At 39.3% G+C, this 21200-nt stretch overlaps 2 protein-coding genes across 2 annotated transcripts; both read right to left on the reverse strand.

Annotated features, from left to right (window-relative positions):
* Nucleotides 1–4496: 4496 nt before the first annotated feature.
* LOC133870583 (transcription factor TCP7) lies at nucleotides 4497–6542 on the reverse strand. The gene has a single exon (XM_062307746.1). The coding sequence runs from the start codon at nucleotides 6185–6187 to the stop codon at nucleotides 5375–5377; it is 813 nt and encodes a 270-aa protein (XP_062163730.1). The 5' UTR covers nucleotides 6188–6542; the 3' UTR covers nucleotides 4497–5374.
* Nucleotides 6543–14439: 7897 nt separating this feature from the next.
* On the reverse strand, nucleotides 14440–20831 carry LOC133858504 (uncharacterized). The gene is made up of 3 exons (XM_062293978.1): nucleotides 20712–20831; nucleotides 18965–19130; nucleotides 14440–15079 (listed from the first exon to the last, which is right to left on the reverse strand). Exons 1-3 carry the CDS (start codon nucleotides 20773–20775, stop codon nucleotides 14824–14826), a joined length of 486 nt encoding a protein of 161 aa, XP_062149962.1. The 5' UTR covers nucleotides 20776–20831; the 3' UTR covers nucleotides 14440–14823.
* Nucleotides 20832–21200: the final 369 nt, after the last annotated feature.

The following is a 21200-nucleotide window of genomic DNA, read 5'->3' on the forward strand; positions in this document are numbered from 1 at the left end:
CAGAAGTCCGAGCTCGGGGCGATCCTCTGGGAGAGAACGACTGGGTAATCGGGCCTCAGGGAACGGCTGGCGACCTGGGAAGGGATAAGCTAGAGAACTCAAACCATACGGAACCCGTTCGCTCGTGGTCAAGACCGGGATGGGGCCATACGATCTGAGAGCCTTCGCCTCTGGGTTCTGTCCGGGTGTGCTTAGGACATCTACGACCCTGATGTTTCAGGTTTTAGGCCTCCGGGTTGATCACGATGTCTCACTCTCAACCCAGAACAGTCGGTGAGTGCAAAAGAAATCCCAGGATCTAAGGATTCCGTGCCTGGCTTGCGTTTGTCTCGTCGCCTTCCCCGATCCGAAGGCTGTCCCGAGGAGGTGGCATTTCAGGCATGGGGCCGACCCGAAGAGACGCCTTTGGGCTTTTTCACGATCTGGATTGGGTTGCTATTCTTCGCCTTTGGGGTCGCCGAGGTCTGGTTCAGTCTCGGTTCTTGACTTTTCGAGCATCACGAGCCCCCGATTCAGAGTCACAGCCCCTGGGTCTGGGCTTGGCAACGTGGCTGGCTCAGGGAAACAGAGAGAAAAGAGGCTTTCGGAATGTAGATGAACCAGCGACTTCCTCTCAATATTTGCAAGACCTTGACTGCTTCCCCTAGTGGCTTATCTTTGTTTGTAATCAATTCACAGAATGCGGCACTTGGAGTTGCGATACCGACTTGCATGCGATTTGGTTCTTTGTAGAACGTCCGAAGTTATCTGGAAATCCGGCGAAAATAGCATGGTATATATCTCTGGACTGTGGGTGACAGCATCACGCCTCAAGTTCCAGTTCCAGCTTCACCTTTTTGTTCTTCCTTTTAACGTGGCAGTGAAGACGAACGTGAGTGGGTTTATGCTAAGACAAATCCATTCATGGATTACGTTGGGCTTCGGTGGGTTGTGGATCCGAGTTGCTTTGCAGTTTGCACCCTTTTCGAAGACCAGCTGGGTTCGGTAGATCAGACCCTTGTGTTTGAACGAGAAGGACTGCACTATGGCTAGGAAGATTCGGATCTGATGGCCACAACACAATTGTCGGCGTCGCAGGCCTGGTTCTTCTTCTCAGAGTGTTTCTGCATGTCACGGCCCATGCAGAAACCGGATAGTTGGTTTTGGTTCGAAGCCAGAGGAAGGGTGTGTGTTGCGTTGCAAGGCTCGGCTCTGTCTCCATTTTTTTTTTTTGAATGTGCTGCAGCCTTCCGTGCTTAACTGCTCATGTGGTGCTGCCACCCCAGGCCAGTCGCAACGGCGGCCTTTCCTCTCTCAATCGACGGACTGGGGCAGCTGGTCTCGAATAAGTGGCGCATAATGATCGCTCCCCAGATCTAGTTTTGCCCACAGGTACACAGCCTGGTACTCTTCATTGGTCAGTTTGGCGGAACGGTTCTGCCCGATCCTGTTGTGCTCATCGGTCATTTGGAGGTTCGGAGCTTCAGCTTAGCAGCCGAGAGAAGTCGGGGACTCAATCTGGTCTCAAGCTCCATGGAGTCACAGTCAGAACCAAGTACCCCCTTGGAGCGTCGAGCTCGGTTCTGACGGCAACACCACACTTGTATCACGGTTCGGCCGGTGAGGATGCTGTCGCTTGTGTTGGCCGGAAGATAGCGGTATTCCGTTTGGGCACCACGGCTGTATTGTTGCATAATCAGAAACTGATATTTTAATGTGCAAGTCATCACGGTTGAGATATTGTAGCAGAATCTGATTTGATCACACATTATCCTTTACAGGGCACGTTTCTTCCAGCTTGATCGGCCGCTTCTATCATGCAGGTTTAGAGATGTGGCCGAATAAGGGCCACATCATAGCTTTTCTCAGCAGGTGATACACGTGGCTTAGCAAAATCTGTAGCTTGCCACTAGAACTCCTTTGCTTAGCACATGGCTTTGCACAATCTGTGCTGGGAGATCCACCAGTAGCATGGATTCCACGCCAGATCGAGAGGCCAAGGCAATGAGGACTTCTGTATTTCAATTGCCTGCGAATGAAAGATGGGTTGGTGGCGAACATGTCGCTTCCCATTATATACGAAATTAACGTAAACGGTTATTGTCAAACACAATTATCGATTTCCAAACTCATATGCTGCCTCTTTTTATGTCTTTGTACGAAGTGTACAAAAGATTAAAAGCAGCTATTCCTATTAACTTTTGTTTTATTAGAAAACAAAGAGATAGAAGTACTTTATTAATTATCATAATATTTTTATTATTCTTGAGATCGGTATGTCATCTTCTTGAATATTAATCAAACAAGAGGTTACTGAGTCAATTGCCGGATGCTAAAAGTTAACAAAATGATTGAAAATGCATTAGAATAAACTTATCTCATTTTTTATGGGGGTGAGCACCGATTCGGTGCCAACTGAGAATAAATCTGTTGGTTGAACGCGATTTATGAAGTGTGGGTGTAGATCTGCAGCTGTGTTAATTCAGATTTGCTGCATGCAAGCCCAGATCTGTGCGAATCCGCTTCTGTTGATGAGAGACGTGATCTGATCGCAAGTCACCATTTTGAATTTTTTTTTGTTGTTGCAAGAAACGATTTGTCGTTCCCACAGACGGCGCCAAACTGTTAGAACAGTTTTCAGCATGGTGACGTGTCGGATGATGATTCGCCTTGTTCTTTATGATTTGCAAAATAATAAACACTACGTCGGGGGGGTGCCGACGATCCCCCTCCGATGCTTAAGTAAGATGATAGTTTGAATATGAGCAGAGTAATTTTTAGAAGCATAGAATAGCATGTACCTTAATATTAGAAGAGATTCTGGTATTTATAGAGATTGAGGAGCAGTTTAGGATTGTTCCCGGTTTGTGCAGGGATCGGCAGTTGAGGAAGACGTGGCCTCGGGCGCACGGACACTTCGGGTTCCACGACCGCGTATCTCGGGCGCACGATCCCTTATGGGTGACATGTTTTTTGGAGAGACTTCGGGCGCACGATCTAGTTATGTATAGTGTGTCGTGTCCCTTAAATCCCGGGTAATCTCGAGATATTCGCGGACTCGGGTGTTACGAGGTACCCGAGTCGGCTACCCGGGTCGGGTGGTCGGACTCGGGTGGTCGGGTCGGGTGAACCGATTAGGCCCAAATGATTTGGATGGGCTTTGGTAAACTAATATTTTCCCTAACAGTAATATTCACGATGCTTAAAAAACCGATAAAAAATATCTATTGCAAGTATTTTTTTGATATTTTTTCTATATATAAAAAATAAAAGAATATATAAAAGCCGTTGAGAATGCGCAAGTACTAATAAAACCAAGTGATGCACAGATGCAGTGCCAAAGTTGCAGCCATGTCACCATCAAATGGATAAGGGGGCTAACTTCCACATATTCCTTTCCCCCCCGCGTCAGCAACCCGCGTCAGCAAGTACGCAGTATGTGGAAAATGGTAGCAAGTAGATGACGTATAAATACTACGAGGAGGAGATTGCTGTCTTGCTGACTACGTGACCCATTTTGCAATGGCCCAGGTCCATGATCAGGGAATCAGAAAACGTGGGTCAAGTACCGGTTTCCCGTTTCCAAAGCAATTTCAGCCCGTCTTATTTAGCATGTATTGCCCTTTTCTTGGCCAGAAGAAATAGAATACAGGAGAAGATGGTCGCAAATCATGACTCATCCAGATTTTCAACCAGGAGTCATGACAATTAATTCGGGGGGACCCATCAATTATTGGGTCCTGACCCTTTATGTTTTCCGCAATAATCCACATCCACAAGTACAAATTTATGAGATGATTAAATTACATTGTGCACTCATACCCTCGCAGATGCAGCGGATCATCCATGTGGTGAAACATCACTGGGTTCATAATTTCTCACTTACTACTCACTACATAAACCAACTAATCATCATCCCTTTTGAGCCTACAGGATTACCAGATATTTCACCTGACTACCTCCTCCAACTTTATGAAATTGCATGAAAGTTAAACGCAGTATATACTTTCCAATCTCTATGCAGAGAATGTAGGAAATGTGACTGCAGCCTTTCATGCAAAACTTCAGCAACATTGGTTTGGAGAAGGTAACTGTCAGTGGAGCTAAATGGGAGAGAAAGCAAAGGCGGAAGTTTGCCTGCAAAATTGCAGAAAATATACCCAACGGCCAACCTTAAAGTCCAATAACTGTTGATGAATTGCATTGAAATTTGAATGAGAGGGGTTTCCATTAAGGTGAAGTCAATGACGTGAAGACCAAGATGGACATGTGCTGTTGCATCTTCACCAGGCTCTTCAATTTTCATATCAGAACAGGAAAAGAGAAACCAATAGAATCGACTTGTAAACAAAAGAGTTATCCTGAAATTCTTTGCATTATAGGCTTCCAAGATTCTCAGAGAAGTTGAACACAAAAAAAAAAAAAAAAAAGCATACAAAAAGAGGCATACATAAATTGAGCAAAAGAAAATGGCAGGGGCCAGGGGGTGAGGAGACAAAAAAGCAAAAGAAAAGAAATGAGAGAAACAGATGGGTTTTTTTATTCACACCATAGGCACCCAAAAACAATCCACTTACATACAGGAGATGATGAACACATTATTTTTCACGCTGATAAATCTAAGAAATGGCTAAGAATACTGATAAAATTCTGGAACGCTGAGGTCTTACAGAGAGGAAATAGAGCATCTTTCACACACCCAGTAGCCATCGAGACCATTACAACGAACATAGAGCATGAAAGCCAAAGAGAGAGAGCAAGAATCAACCTCCGACCAAACTCAAGCAAAGAGACTGGTTTTCTCATTCACCATTCCAACAAACTTGGAGAGAACTGAATTGGCGCATCAGCTTAACTGCATACTTCAATTGAGCAATGCACCGACCAAACTTGTACGCAGCAGTCTTGTAAATGCCATTACTCAAGTGGTGACAAACTAGCAAACAGCAATCCCAAGTTTGTCATGAAATGCCCGAAATTATACAATTATTGGCCTGGAGTCTGGACTTGCATATCCACCCAATTCCAGAAAGACCCTCGCAATTTCCACGGTGAATTGTCAAGCACAAACCCGAATTCTTCACTCCCTCTCTCCTCCAACAAGAAAACCCCCCCAGAACCTAAACAAATTTGAACCCTAAAATCCTAATTAATCTTCAAAGAAAGTAGTGAATCCCCCTAATTGAATCCCCAAAGCCCCACAAACCCTAATTCCTCCACTCAAAACTAAAAGCCCTAACCCTAACAAATTCACTAAAAATCCTCTTCCTTGGGCACACACCCCACCACACACAAAAAGAAAAGGCAATAAACATACAGATATTCTTATATACCAAATTAAAAACACCACCACCACCACCACCACCACTACTAGCACCAAAAGAGAGCGGAATTATCAGCGAGGATCGTCCTCTCTCCGACCCGAACTCCCCGGTCCGCCCGACAAGGAAGCCAGCAAATTCAGATGCCCTGGAAGGTAATTTCCCACTCTGGCCGCCGAGGCCTCGCCCATGGGCTGCTGCTGATGATGATGATGGTGAGTGAGGAACAACGACTGCTGGTGGTGCGACGCGGCCTGCGCCTGCACCACCAACTCCGGCGGCGGCCCCGCGGCGGCAGCGGCAGCAGCGAAGCTCCAGAGGTCCGGTCTGGCCGGCACCGCCCAGAATCCCGGGGCGGTGGGCCCCAGCGAGCCCATGGTGTGGCCCACGGAGACGCCTCCGGAGCCGTCGTCCTTGCCATCGCCGTCGTCGTCGGCTCGCATGCGCTTCCCCAAGATGAAGGGCGTGGGGCCCAGCAAGGGCTTGTGGTCCAGAGAGTGGGAGAGCGAGGAGGACGTTGAGGACGAAGTGAGCGAGGCGGAGCCGCCGCCGCCTCCGCGTAAGGAGACCGAGACGGTGGAGAAGCTGGCCGGGGTGGTGCCCGTTCCCGTGGCTGCTATGATGGACGGCTCAGCTTGGCGGAGGAGCCACTCGATGGTCTGGCCGTCTGACTTGTGGCCGAGCTCCCGAGTCAGCTGGAAGACACGGGCCGCGCATATGATCGGCATGCGGATACGCCGTCCCCTGCCGTCCACCTTACTGTGACGGTCCTTCGACGGCGCCTTCTTGACAACCAGCGCTCCGTTCCCAGGCGGCTGCTGCTGCCTCTGCGGGTCTATTATGGCGCCGTTTGTAACGCCGTTGTTTGCTCCATCTGAATTAGACATGGGTCTTAGTCTTCCCTAGACCTAGATAGAGAAAGAGACAACACCCACAGTAAACTAAAAATAAATAAATAATAGAGAGTAGAGTGAGTGTTATGGCTGCGATGAGCTGTTGGTGTTACAGACACACAGAAGAGTTCTTCTAGAGAGAGAAAGAGAAGACTTGCTTGGAGAGAGAGAGAGAGAGAGAGAGAAAGAGAGAGGGTTTTGGGAGGGAGGGGAACAGAGAGACTAATGATTGAGCGGCAGGAGCTGGTGGAGACAGGAGGAGGGCACATGGGTGGTGGGGCCCCTTTCTCATACACCACAGCTCATTGTAGCTTAGCTTCTTCCTCTCTTCTTCTTCTTTCTTTGGTTGGTTCGGTTTTTTTTTTTTTTTCTTCTTCTTCTCCTTTTTTGCCTTCGAGTGCGTGTAAAAAACTACTCCCCCACCCGCCTTTTCACGCGCCTTAAATTGAATCAATGGGGCATAGTCGGCAGACTGGGCAGAGGGATTTAAGTCGGGTTTTGTCAAGCCGGGCCCCACTCCGTTTCCGTACACTCCGAGTTGAAGGTTCGGGTATAATAAAGACGGGTTATTTTATTTGTACACATATTCACATTATATGTAAAGACCCACGTAATCACGTCAATAGCATACGACAATTGAAAAATCCAGGGTTACCTACACATCCTTGTTACTCTAAGGTCCCCGTTTGGAAGGGCGCCCCTCCCCACGGTCCACACTCCACAGCCACAACTGAAGTATACTGTCCGACAGAGTTAGGGCACGTGGGGATGAAAATTCTAATTAATCTCACACTTCTTCAATGATATTCCACAAATTATTTTTTTTACACAATTTTTGATACATGGTAAACATTTAATTAAAAAAAAATATATATAAAAGGGTTGTATGTCTAATACTTTTCTAATTGCTAATAAAGCAAATTTTGTAACCCAGGTTTTATCCATCCCTTTGGTGGGGTATGATTGGACGACTTGGAGAAGAGTGTGAAATTTGAAAAGGTGTCTTTTAATTTAGTTGGTAGAATTGCTTATCCTAGTATTCTGCCTATGTTAGGTATGGATGGTTAACAGTTATAGAACTAGCAAGTCGTAATCGGTTGTGTAATCCATGATCAGCTTGATGGAATTACTGAAAAAATGGGTCTCCAACAATTTAACATCGTGGGTGTCGCTCATTTTTTTCGTTCCATTTGATTAATGTCGGATTTATAGCTCTTTTACAACATGCTCGTACGTGTCAGCATATAACACACCTTAAGGCTTAATCACATGGTGTTAACAAGATTTATTAGCATTTTTCAATTATATATGATGATCAAATTACAGACATAAATGCCCTATAGATTGTTGAAGTCGTAGGTCCACAAAGTTTTGACCTAGAATTGAACCTAGCTAGATTGTTGAAAAATAAAACCAAACCAATTAACCCTGGTCGGACTATTGGTTCAGATCCTTGAAGAAGCGAGTTATACCCAAAGATCATAGATGAGCAGTAGCATCACTATCCTGGAAAAGAAAAAAGGAATGTCCTTGGCCGTGAATGTGTCTACTGAACCACTGATAAACACACAGATGGATAAACAGCATTTATTTATTACACAGTAATTGGAATATAAGAGAAAAGATCATCTGATTATGTCTCAATTATTGGCAAATTAGTTAATTATACTATTTTACCTAAATTATTACTTAATTTAGCAAGTTATCTTCAAGTGGTGAATGCAAAAGCCCCTCCTCACCCCGACCCCTACCCTCCAAACGACATATATATATAGTGTTTCATCGAATAATAATGACAGTAGTTAATTACTATTTAATTAAGAGAGGTGATTCTCGTACATCACATGTACAACAAGTGTACAACACTCCTCTCACATGGGGTGGGCTCCACAGTGTGTAGGGCCCACCCCATGTGAGAGAGGTGTTGTACACTTGTTGTACATGTGATGTACATTTATCATTTTCCTTTAATTAAACTGATGATGACATTTGGAATAAGCTAATCTTCAACAAAACAAGTTGTCAAGCAAAATTTTCATTGATGATAATTTAATTAACGTTTGAGCTTGTCTTAACTAGACTTGCAATGAGATAAGATAACACTAACTAACCCTATCTGATGATAAAAATTAAAAGTAATGCGATATGTTATATTTTTATTTTACAATTGTTCAGCAATGTTAACGTGACGCTTAAAATCAATCATTTTATATTATTTTTTATTTAACAATAATTAATTAAAGAATTAGTTGGGAATGTCATGTCAGCCTTGTTGAATCAATATTGAATAGAATTATAGTATCTAGCATTTCTCAAACTTAGCTTATATATCCGTCATTTGCTTCAACATGCGTTACTAATCGGAACGTAACCATTCTTGGCTTGAAATCAATGAATGCAAAGCATTTGTTTAATATCATTCGCTCTAATAACCAATTGTTACACGTGATTGTGATTGTGATTGCAAGCATGTAACGAGTTTGTTCAGGAGTAGCTTTTTAGTGGGAGTATGAACATCTTCGACAACATAAGTTGCCATGCATAATTTTCACTTTTTTTTTTTATGAATCAGTAAAGTATTTCATTCCAAAACAAAAAAAATAAAAAAATAAAAAACTACAAGCAAAGGTCTAACAAGATCAACAGAGCCCAAAGAAAAACACTCTGCAGCAAACAGAGAAGGGTCACAAACAAATAGAGAGCATTACGATCAAATCAGGACCGAACCAACTATATTCTATATATGGCAAAGAGAAACATTTTCTCTTGAATTGATAAATTTGTCCTTCCCTGAAATTCGAGTACGGACCTCCCAAAAGATTAATCGGAGAATCTGCTCCTCCGTTTTTGGCCGACCTTGAAGCTTAATTTCATTCATAGTTTGCCAAAGGTGATAAACAACAGAGCTGAGAATCAATCTACACAAAACAGCCAGCATGTTCTTGGGTCTCCACTTGCTGCAAGTTTCGTCGATCACACCCTGCCAATCAAGCTGAGGAAGAAGAAAGCTAGCAGCTAGCATTGCAGACAAGCTTTTTAGATATGGAAACTAAACCTACACTGACAAAAAAAAATGATCACGACTCTTAATGCTATGACTATTACATAAAATTGTCGCTCGTTAACATTCCTGCTTGCCTTAAATATATTTACAATGAGATAAGACAGCACCTAGCCGACCCAATTTCATTGATAAAAACTAATACTAAAATAATAATTGACAAAGACTAATCTTAAAATGATAATTGAAAGAAAAGACTAATCTTAAGATAATCAATTAAGTAACCCTTATCAGATAAAGCCCTACTTAACGGCATCTTATACACGGTGGCGGAGGAGGTGGCATCAAAATTTAAAGAGTGTGAGCAGCACGAGCTGAAAAGGTTTCCGTAATCCCTGGAAGACAATTAAGGGCCAAAGTGAGCCAAACCCAAAGATGCCAAAATTTAAGATTATGGTTACGGGTTATCGGGTATCCAATCACGTTAATCACCCCAACCGGGCTAGCTTAAGTGATGACAAAAACCGGAAAAATCCACCAAAACGTGTTACGCGCGTAAGCGTGATTGCACGCTCGCTCCATATGCGCGTATATGACTTGCCCTCGCTTTAATGAAGTCAGTCAGTGTGTGAGTCCCAGCAAACAATAATAATTGACACTTCTCCAGCTGTTTATTTACGTAGTATGCCACCTTTGTGGTTTCCTTTTTTTCCTTCTTTTTCGCGGCAATGACAATCGACAACATCTGTTTTTTTTTTTTTTTTTTTTTTTTTGAGAGAGATATTCATATTAAGGATGTTTTTGAAATTAAGTTAGAGTACGTTCGGACGTGCGCTTTTTTATTTTATATTATGTTTTATTATTTTATATTATATTTAAAATTGTGAAGATGAAAAAAATTTACCTTTTAAAATTATGTTTGAATGGTTTAAAAAATATAATACAAAATTAAAAAAAAAAAGTTGATAAAATTTGAATAAAATTCAAATTTAACCAATATTTAAAAAATAATGTACGATAGATCATTATTGAATTTTAAACCAATATTTATCATAAAAGTTTCATCAATTAATCCCAAGGCTGGGGTGGCCTAGTGGTTGAGGCTTGAGACTTCTAAGATATTATTCCTTGAGGTATCGAGTTCAAGACTCACTAGGTGCTACCTCCCCTTTCCTTTGGGACCAACCACCCGGACATAACTCTTGTGTCAAAGTTCTATTCTTAAAGTGAAGTTGGTGATGGGGTCAGGAATTAATTTGCAGATCCTGGCTGAGCCTCTATATTGGATAATTGCTCAATCGTGAACTAGCCCGAAGTACTGTTCAACTATAAGTAAACCATGATACCCTGATTAAAAAAAATTACATCAATTTTGAGAAGACGTAAATTTTCTTTTTTTTTTAAAAGCATTACTATTACATTTACATAGATGGAGAGGTAGTAGCATTACTCCAAGTGAAGTTGGAAACTTTATGCTATCCTTTTTTGCTTTTATTTAAAACAAATTGTAAGAAAATACAAGGGATTTGTTTTGTTTTAACTTTTAACCAAAAATTAAAAAGTAAATTGGACGAAAAGTCCAAGGGAGCGTAGATAAAAGTGTAATAGGGTTAGCATCAGAATTAATTTCGAAAGATCAGTTTTAAAAAAAAAAAAAAAAAAAAAAAAGAAAAAAAAAAAAGAGAGAGAGAGAATTTGATATTAGATTGCACGTAAATAAAAGTGAAAAGTCAATTTTATTTTCCCCGCGTTTAAGAGTAAAATGGTTGTTTTTTTTTTTTTTAAAAAAAAAAAAACACTTTTCAAAAATCAACATTTCAAAACGAGTAAAGTAAGAATTTTTTATTATTTAAAATTATCATTTGATTATAATCTAACAATGATCTATCAAAGTAATTGTAGAAGTCTCTATTGTATCCATTAAAAAATAATGCGACTTTTAAAATTATAATTTGATCAAAATTCAATAATAATCTATTACAAACCAAATTATGATTTTAAAAGTTGCATCAGTTTTGAAAGAGGCACAAAAGAAACACAAAGGGGACTTATATCATTACTTGATCTATCAGAAATTAAATAATGATTTTAAAAGTCACATAATTTTTAGAAGGACATAATGAAAACTTCTAGCATTATTCTTCCCGAACCCCTCATATGATGTAATCCTAAATCATGGGGTCCTTATCAGGAAAATAGATTAAATAATAGTAATGAAAATTGGAATAAATCATTGTATTTAAATGACAATTGCTAATGGAATAGAGTATGGTTGATCTTATTGGTTAATATACAATTTATTGTATCCGAAGATAACGCCTCCAAAATTAATCAACCAAAGTAATTAACTGGAAGTGTTATTTGTAGTGCCTTTACACCAATTAACTTGCCGGTGAAATGTTCATTATGCCCTTGTAAACGAATAAAAATACAAAACTACCCCTCAATTAAAAAAGTAGCGTATTTCAATGCCCAATCAACACAAATTTCGAGAGACAATAATCTTTTATAATTGGAGATCCCTCTTCTTATCTCTATCCCCTTTGTCCGAGTAGGAGGCTCACCCGGGACCTGAATCAAATTTTGAGATAACCTTGCACTGAAACTTCATAATGACACCGTGTTTTATTTTTTAAATTTTTATTGTTTTTGGTAAATAAAAAAATTCAAGCTCCATGGAATCCATTTCTTCCCAAACTCCAATTTTCAAGCTCACTGAAATCACTGGAATCAAAAAGCCATTACGTATATAATTCCCCCCTTTGACCACCCAAAAGCAGTGTATAGATTCCAAGACTCAAGAGTAGGGACTGGGGGGGTCCTATTTCCTCATTGGTACACCATTTCTGCAACAGAATCCCCATACATAAACTAATTAGGGTTACGTGGGCCTAAATGGGCCGCACAACTTAAAGTAGTTAAAGTGGGTGTATAATTTATTACTAATTAATTACTGATACTTAACTTACATAATAATTATATAGAATTTAATTATTAATGCCAATAATATATACCTTTTTTATTTATTTATTTATTATTATTAGTATTAGTACGTTTTGACTCATGCGAAGGTCTTCAATTGGTTGGCCCACCTACGCCCGTGTAACGCGGTTTGCACAACACGTGTAAGCACGATAATTGATTAGGGTATGGTAATTGAAAATATTTAATAACACACGGGGGGGGGGGGGGGGGGGGTCATATAATCATATATTCCGTATCTTAATAACGCGTTTCATGTGCTAACTTTTGATTAATTAATACTAAATCAATTTCATTTTTCCTAACCACTACAATATTTTAGTAATAATTTTGACCAAAAGCGGATTAATCATCATGGCACGGATTTGATATTCTTTTTTATACCTTAATTTATCTAATTTTTTTTACATTCAAATGAGTAAGCACATTATAATATGCCATCGTGATCATATATTATAATAAAGTGCGACAATTTTTTTTACTATTCTCACTAAGCGTACAAGACATGGTTTTTGTACACATATTCCTCGGATTACTCTGGTGTACTTTGTTTAAATTTTTAATTTATTTTTTTAAATGTTTCTTAATTATGTCTTGGGGGGTAGGCCAATTGTACAAAGCTTAGAGAAAACAGAAAAACACCAAAAACATACAAAAACAATCACACAGCAGTGGCAATATCTTCAAATGTAGGGTCCCAAAGAATTCAACATAATTAATTAAATAATTAAATTTATAATTTTCTATTATCTTAAACTTTTTTTGATAATTGATTGTTAATATGGTATCAAAATAAGTGTAATAAATTCGAACTCCTACCCTTATTTCAGTTAAATATTATAGGTCTGTTTGGATTAGCGATTTCAAAATATGCGATTTGAAAAAAAAAATGATTTTTAAAAACGTAGTTAAGTATTTGGCAAAATCGCAGTTTAGCCTTTAAAATCGCAAATTAACCTTTAAAATTATGTGTTTTCAAAAAAGCATCATATTACCTGCGATTTGAAAAAGCAGATTTTATGCGTTTTCAAATCGCAATTTTTAAAAATGCAGTTCCCAAATGATTTATATTATGCTATTTGATTTAAAATCGCACTTATTGTCTACGAAATCGCAATCCCAAACGCACCCTATATATGGTAGACATCACTTATTGAGGGAGTTTGAACCTACACAAAGAATGAGTGTTAAAATATGAATTAAATGATTAAATTTGTGCCTCTCTTTTAAGCTCTAGTTTTCTCCTTCAGACAAAGTCGGTTTCTTTGGAAAATTTTCGCCGAAAACCTCCCTCTCCCCAGCGGTGGTTACCTCCTAGCATTTTTAGTGCTATGAATTTTTTTTATCCCTCCCTGGTGTGAACTGGTGGAGGTTAGGTCTCCCCAGCCATTAAGGTTGTGGAGTTTTGTTCCCCCTGGTAGATCCGATGGTGGTTTATCTTCTCCTAACCCTCTCAGTGCTATGGTGGTTTATGTTTGTTTGCTTTTCCTTTTCTTTTCTTTTGTTCAAGCAAGAAGCTTCAAGACGATTGGTAGGGGAGAGGTTGATCTGGTTTGTGTTGTCGGTGGAGTGCATGACCAGACTTTCACCTTCATTTGTAATTTTGATACTAGATCTATGCATGTCCGTCGACTTCTGAGAGATGCACCGATTTCTTGCGAAGACAGTCCTTGTTGGCTGGATTTGGGTTCTTTTGTTTGTTTTGTGTTTTCCCTTTGTTTCTTTGGTCACAGTTTGCTTTTGTATTGCTCAAATTTTACTGAAATATTTGTTGGCTTGTAGCTAGATCAGCCATATTTTCTTTTTAGAGTATGCGTTATTGTAAAGAGATGCTTAAATGTTGTTCTTGTAGTGTTTGTGTTTCTGCATAGACAGCTGTTTTTTAAATCAGATCCTTCTAGCTTAGAGTGTAAAAAGGTCTTGTCCCTTTGTTTTCAAGATGTATGCCTTCAGACTTTTTCAGCATTAATAATAGCACATGCCATTTGTTAAAAAAAAAAAGATTAAATTTGTCATTTTTTTTTTCGATGAATGAATTTGTCATTTCTTATCAATTTAAGCTTTTGAGATAATTTTCATATGATTTTAATTTAATGCTTAAATTTTCGATTTCGACAATTATATCCTTTGGTTTTCCCTTAGTCAACTTATTATCTAATTAATTAAAGATATGTCACGTTACATGATTGTTGTTGAACACATCATGTATCAACTATTGATGACACATGACATATTTACTTTAAATTACAAATATACCTTAAAATAAAAGAAAAAAAGGTGGTGAGTCGTTGGCCAATCCTAACTGGTGAGGGAGGACTACCCCTCTTTATAAAGGGCGTTTTGGCCTCCCCTCACTATCCATCTTTTTAATCCTTTCCAATTCTCTTTACACTGCGATGGGCTGAACCTATAATAACGACTCACCTTACCAGGTTTGGGTTGGAGAAGCTCTCCCTAAACCCAAACTCCACTAGATTCTCCCACCTCAAATCCATACCAAATTCGATTCTCTTGAAATATAAATCCCAAACTCGCCCAGTATATATAGTTATAAGGCATTTCCTTTGAAATGTTGGTAACGATGCAGTAACCCTGTGTTAAAATGAAACTCAGAACATACAGGGAACTTGTAATGAAAGTTGGCATGTCAAGACTCACTTGGAAGAATATTGAAGAAATGATAAACCTCATCTCCATCAATAATGCCAACCTCTGTTGAGCAAACTGAGCAGCTTACTTTATGCAGTGTTTCACCTCCGGCGGAGCCTGCTTCACTCTCACCAGATTTCCTTCCTCTTTTCGCTCTTCTCGGTTCAGGATTGTTATGCTGCGAGACTTGGTCACTACCAATCTTGCAGTTCTTAACAAAAACAGCCCTGTACTGGGTGACATATTTTTCATGCCTACAAAACCCCAACCAAGCTTTTACAAAAATATAATATTTGACCATAGACACGAATTTTTAGGTAATACTACTGAAAACAACAGAATCTACAGGTAACAAATGAAATATATTAGAGGTTACTCATGCAGAAAAGTAGATTAAGAAGATGACTCCATGAACACTTTATTGCTACAATTTCCCATTCAGAAAAATGCTTACATGCCAAGAAATATTCATTTGAGGCACCACCTTGGTTACCTTGTTTCCAAAGCAAGTTCCCAAGCAAAAAGGGAGGAACCTTGACAACATAGACTTAATTTTCCACGGAATTACATGAAACAATTTCAGTACCAACCCACCCCAATACCATCACCTACAATTCCACTGTGACCTTTTTTTTTTAATTGGTAAGTTACACACACCCGATGGGACTTGAAACCACAACCTCACCCTCCACCTTGCTACAAATGGAGGAAGTACCATTTGATATAAAGCTTATTGGCACCTACACTACCACCATGACACAGTAGGTTTCACAGCCAACACCAACTTGTTCACCCCAAAAAGATTATCACCACCAATTCGACTATCACTACACTACCACAAGGTCCATCACTGCCATGGTGCCACCTGCATTATTGCTGCAACCATAACCGTCTCCATCACGGGCATCGATTCATCACAATCACTAATGCTGTCACAGGGGCTGCCATTTTCACCCCCACTACTACCAGTCTACCACTATGCTATTAACACTATACAACCACCAGCAACACCATGGCTCTACCACCCCTAACATGAATATCCCCAGTCACCACCGCCATTGCCACCGGCATTCCTGTTATCGTCACCAATCTCATTAACTGATTATTTTTGCCACCATCACTACTAATACACAACTGTTAGTATATCAACCTAACTCAACTCATGCACCAGGTCCACCACCATTGTGACTTCCATAGCACTGCCATCACTGGTACAATAATTTTCCTACCCTAAATCACCACATCTACCATAATTGTGTCCATCAACTAATTGAGGTTTGACACTAATGGGATTACACAACATGCCTCCCGCTCTTGATAAGTAGCCTAATGTCAAGTGGAGACATTAGGCTACTTCATAATGCATACCACTGAATTCACCTGATTTTTCCTAATTCTAACCATCCAAAAGAATCCTGGGATTCAGTGGTGTTCACTAAGTGAGAAGTAGCCTAATGTCAAATGGAGACACTTGATGAATATAAAGAAGAAGCAACATAACATGTGTCAAACTTTAGAGGGGAAAATTTTGTTAAAATGCTAATGTGCTCTCTTTTTTAATAATATATTTTCTTACTTCCCCCCCAAAAAACTCAATTGGACTGCAAAGGTCAAGTCTGTTTGCTCTATAAAACCCTCATGGCCATTTTGGTTAACTATTGCCAATTCAACTTTCTTTATCCAACAACGGGACTATAACATTCTAGAAATCCCCATCTAAATTGGGTGCCTACAATGTCCTTGATGTACCTTACTGCTTCATAATCCAAGCATTTAAGTAGTGCAAAGCTGGCCTATGCACAATTTACCAATGCTCAGTCCACCAAAGTTTCCCTGAATCATCTAGAGTAACATGATTGTGAATTGCCATTTTGCTCCATGACAACCCCTTCTTAATATGGTTTGAACATTTATTCTCACAACCTCAACCAACTAGTCAGTCCTCACCACCGGCAACTGAATTATGTTGATTTTTGTCAGAGTTAGAGACGTGATAACTAGTAAAATCTTCTGAAGATAACTTTTTGTCATATTCTTCCCATATGGTGCTACGTCTCTCTTATCATGAATGTATACATTTGAAACTGTTTTCTTTGATGACTTGACAACCATACGTCTCAACTAGGGGCTGAACTGTGTGTTCTGATACACTTAATAAGTACTAATCCAAGACTGAGCATTCGTTGGCAATCCTAAAAATTTGCCACACAAAAGTAATCCATGATAATAAAAGGATCTCTTCAATGTTTAATTATATTCATTATTTTTTATAGGAAAAAATTGAACCTAAGATAGAACTCGAACAATCCACAAAAAAGTTTGATCAGTTCAGATATTCTTCGGTTCTTTGATATTAAATCAACAGGCAGCCAATCAGGCCAACCCAACTATTTCATTCTGATACACCAACAATAAAGGAGAAAAAAGGAATTAGATATAGAAGGCTGGAAGAGACGAAAAATCAGCCACACAAGCAATGTGTGTCTTTCAAATCAATCAAGAAAAAGAAAAAACCAAATATCAACGTAGATTGCTTAAGGTCTTTGGACAAATGGCATCTCCTCCCCCAATAATTAAGTGGTGGAGAGTGAGTTCAAGGGTTCAATCCCATGGGGATAAGAGCAAAAAATTAAAATCACCATTAGATGAACAGGCCAGCCAAGCAGGGCCGACCTTAGTATTTCCTTTGACCACAACAGCAATTAAGGAGAATAGATCAGAGAACTTCTGGTACACATACAATGTAGGTCACTAGTATCCATCTCATCTTCACCCAATGACCTAAACCTTCCTCTCAATGGTACAGAGCAATTGCCTTTGATACCTCGAAAACCCATGCCATCCTATGGTCACTTTTGAGTGAACTAATAACTTCAAGACAAATGGCTTACATGTTGAAGATTGAGCATAAAACGCTATTGAAAGATGTCTCAATTCTCTATTTGGAATCAAATACTTATCTTGAGCTTTCTTAGGTGAAAGGAAAGTAGTCTCCTTATACTATTCTTGTCCAACAAGGATATCTAATTAGAAAAATAGGCAATTTGGTATTCCTTGTTCAACAAGGAATAGAAATTTGAAGCCTATAAATAATTGTTGCTTCTGAGGATTCAATTGCTTTAGAATAAGCCGAATAGGCTTTAGTCCAAGGTGGCTGCTCCATAAAGGGAGTAGTCTTATAGGTAGCTACACCAAGAGAACTAGAGAAATAATTTCTCTTTTGTGAGAGTGTTTGAGGCTTTGGGTGTATTGGGCTTTTGGGTTTGAGCGGTTTTTTCTTCACCACTATTTTGCACTTAATCTTTTAAGAGGGGAATTTGTTTCTGTTCATCTTCGCCCATGGAAATATGCTTTCTAAGCCAAACCACATAAATTTTGGTGTTTTGTGTGCTTCACTTATTTTATTTTGTTCTTTTTTACTTCTTCGTGCAGAATTATAAATTTGTCACAACAAAAGTGTCACGGGTACCTCTCCAAAGATGGAAACTTGAGGATGAAAGGTTGAAGAGAGAGGAAGAGAAGACTTGCAAGAAGACTTTGGAGGAATAATTGAGAAGAGAGAAGGAGTTCTAGGGTTGCTTGACGAGTGGCGGAGGAGTTGCTGATCTCTAGAAGAGCGGAACAGCTGGACAGCTTGGTGGGGGGGTTCAAAACGGTGCGTGGAGAGCTTACCCATTCCTGCGTTTCATACCATAGGCTGTGTCGTTTTGGGAGGCATGTCCAAATCTTTGTTTTATTGTTTAAGTGTTGCGTTTTGTTAAGTGAACATGTAGGCCAGTATATAAGGCCCTCTTAAAGGCAATTAGGTTAAGCTGAGAATTGTGAACAGTGTTTCTTGGAGGCTGGCAACCTCGAATTGTGCCTTTCTTATTGTTCTACGGTTTCCTTAATACAATATCCATTATCCATCCAATTATTTCCATAATTCTTCCTAAATTCACTCTAAAAAGTATCCCTCTCCCTACAAAAAGCTTCTTTGTGTCTTTTATATGCTCCCCCAACCCCTCCCCCTCCCCCCCCCCCCCCCCCCCCCCCCCAAAAAAAAAAAAGGAAAAGAAAAGAACTCTAATTGTTGTTATGAGAAACAAAGAAGTAGCTTGAAAAAATGCCTTTATTCATGGACCCAATAATAGCTATACCTTTGGCACTCTAGACAAAGAGTTGTGAAACAAGCTGGGCAGCTAAGTACAGCATCAGAGTTGCAACCTCTTCTTCTCTTCTGAACCCATAATTCATCTTTATCATCAAGAATGGGATCATAGAACTCTGGTTTAACAGAGTAGTCTATTTCATCATCATCGGAAACTGAAATAAACAACAAACCAACATTGATTAGGTTTGCTTCATACATTTAGTTATAGAATTGTTGATATGCAATACACGACTATGCAGCTGGGAGCTTCGAACGCCCAACTAACAATTCAAAAATATTTTTAAATCAAAACAATTAGTGAGGACGGTACGGCCTACGGAAATGCCATTTCTAAGTTCAGACACGACCAACAAGTTCAGTGGGCTGAAATATTAGAATACAACTAATAAATCATCATTTTTACAGAACCCTATATGTTGCAGTAAAAAAGAAGAAGAAGAAACCAAGGCAAAAGAGAGACCAGTTTATGGGTCCCTCAAAGCTTATGTTGAATCATTGTTATACAAAAAAATGAATACAAGACCTTTCTGTCTTGATTTGAAGTACTGTGATATATTTCGTTATGAATAGGCTCTAATGTGAGTTAATACCTACGATATGATTCAGTATTGAATACAATGACGTAATGCACAATAAGCAGTGTCAATTATTTTTCTGATAAGTAATCAAGATTCCATTAAAAGCGTAAAGCGCCCTCATGATATACAAGAGAAGCCATCTAGCTAATAGGAGCAAAAAGGACAAGAAAATCATGATAGCTAGTCCAAAGTAATCAGTGTCAATTATATTGCCTAGTTATACAAAATAAAATAAAATAAAAACACAGATTTAAGATATAAAATGAATTAAACACACAGAAAGGTTTACTGGAAAGCCCATCATCTATTTGCCACTCCATGGTTTAACAGAGTGTCACTTGTCTGTAGTTCTTGTTTCTTACGTTTTACCATTAGGAATTAGGATTGATGACATATTCCATTTTTTGTCCTGATGCAAGTGTATTTTTTTTTTATTTTTTTTATTTTTGGTGCTGCATACTGCCATTTCAATGTTCTTGTGCAAGTAATCTCGACTCTTGGTCATTGCAGGTCTCCATAAAAGATATTTTTTTCATTTAATTCTATTTGTATGTCTTTGTTTTTTGATGATACACTCTACCCTTTTTATGATTTTATGGCACACCCAAAATTAAGCAAGATATTCAAAAATAACAAATAATTAACTGTCTTAGCGGTCTATAGAGACGATTGGTCATATTAATTGTTCTTCATCTATACAAGTTGACACAATATATCAATTTCTACTACATTCAAGTAAATGAATTTCATATAATTAATAATGCTAAGTTCGTTCCATTAAATGGTATATAACCAAGACTAAAATTTTCCAAAAAACAGCTCCAAGATTCCAGTGATGACAAATCTTGGAATGTAAGGTAGAAAACAAGACAAGAATACAAAACCAAATCTGGGTCGTGTTTGGTTGCTGAGGAACAGTAGGGAAAGAAAAGAAACTAAATCGTGGACAGTAGACATTTCCCCTCGAATTTTAAAGCCCAAAAAACAAACAACTCTACTCGCTTAACCATTCACTTGTTCCAGCTAATTTTTCTGAAAATTCAAATGTGTAACAATCATTACACGTTGCAAAGTATTCCTCTCGTCCCATTTTCTCAGAAACCAAACAGAAACAGCGGAACATGTGTGTGAAGATAGAGGGATGAAGATGACTACCAGTTTGCTGAGAATTGGTTGGGGAGTCAGCCATGTCGTCTCTTCTGTTGCCGTATACTTCCATCTCTCCCTCTCTGTGTCTCTCTGTGCGTCTCTCTCTCCCTCTTGCTCTAATGGAAAGTGACGACTAGCTAGTCCCTAGAAACTCACTCGGCTCTCGGCGGGCTTTCCAGTAGACTTGGCCTCGGCCCATGACTTGGTACGAACACGGCCTTTACGGGACATGATTTTTGCACAATAGTTGTGCAAGAAAAAAAAATGTGTAACTGTTGTGCAAGAGATATGAGTGTAAGAATCATTTCTCACAACAAGCTGACGTGGCTGGTAATATTTTATTATTTTTTTTGTCTTGTTGTGGGGCTGTTGCGAGAAATGAGTGTAAGGATCATTTCTCATATTCTATGTGATAGGACCTACCATGTAGGACCTACTCATGTCTCTTAATTCTTGCACGGAGTTTGATTCCTATACTTCACCGGTACAACAATT

The sequence above is a fragment of the Alnus glutinosa genome, chromosome 1, assembly GCF_958979055.1.
Source record: "Alnus glutinosa chromosome 1, dhAlnGlut1.1, whole genome shotgun sequence".
NCBI classification, from domain to species: Eukaryota; Viridiplantae; Streptophyta; class Magnoliopsida; order Fagales; family Betulaceae; genus Alnus; species Alnus glutinosa.

Bases quoted from the DNA above. Each gene is read 5' to 3' on its own strand.
- LOC133870583 (XM_062307746.1), bottom strand. From the start codon at position 6,187: ATGTCTAATTCAGATGGAGCAAACAACGGCGTTACAAACGGCGCCATA.
- LOC133858504 (XM_062293978.1), bottom strand. From the start codon at position 20,775: ATGGAAGTATACGGCAACAGAAGAGACGACATGGCTGACTCCCCAACC. The intron at 19,131-20,711 runs GTAGTCATCTTC...TGTTTATTTCAG, and splicing joins AACCAATTCTCAGCAAACTG to TTTCCGATGATGATGAAATA. The intron at 15,080-18,964 runs GTATAGCTATTA...GGGGTTTTGTAG, and splicing joins CTTTGTCTAGAGTGCCAAAG to GCATGAAAAATATGTCACCC.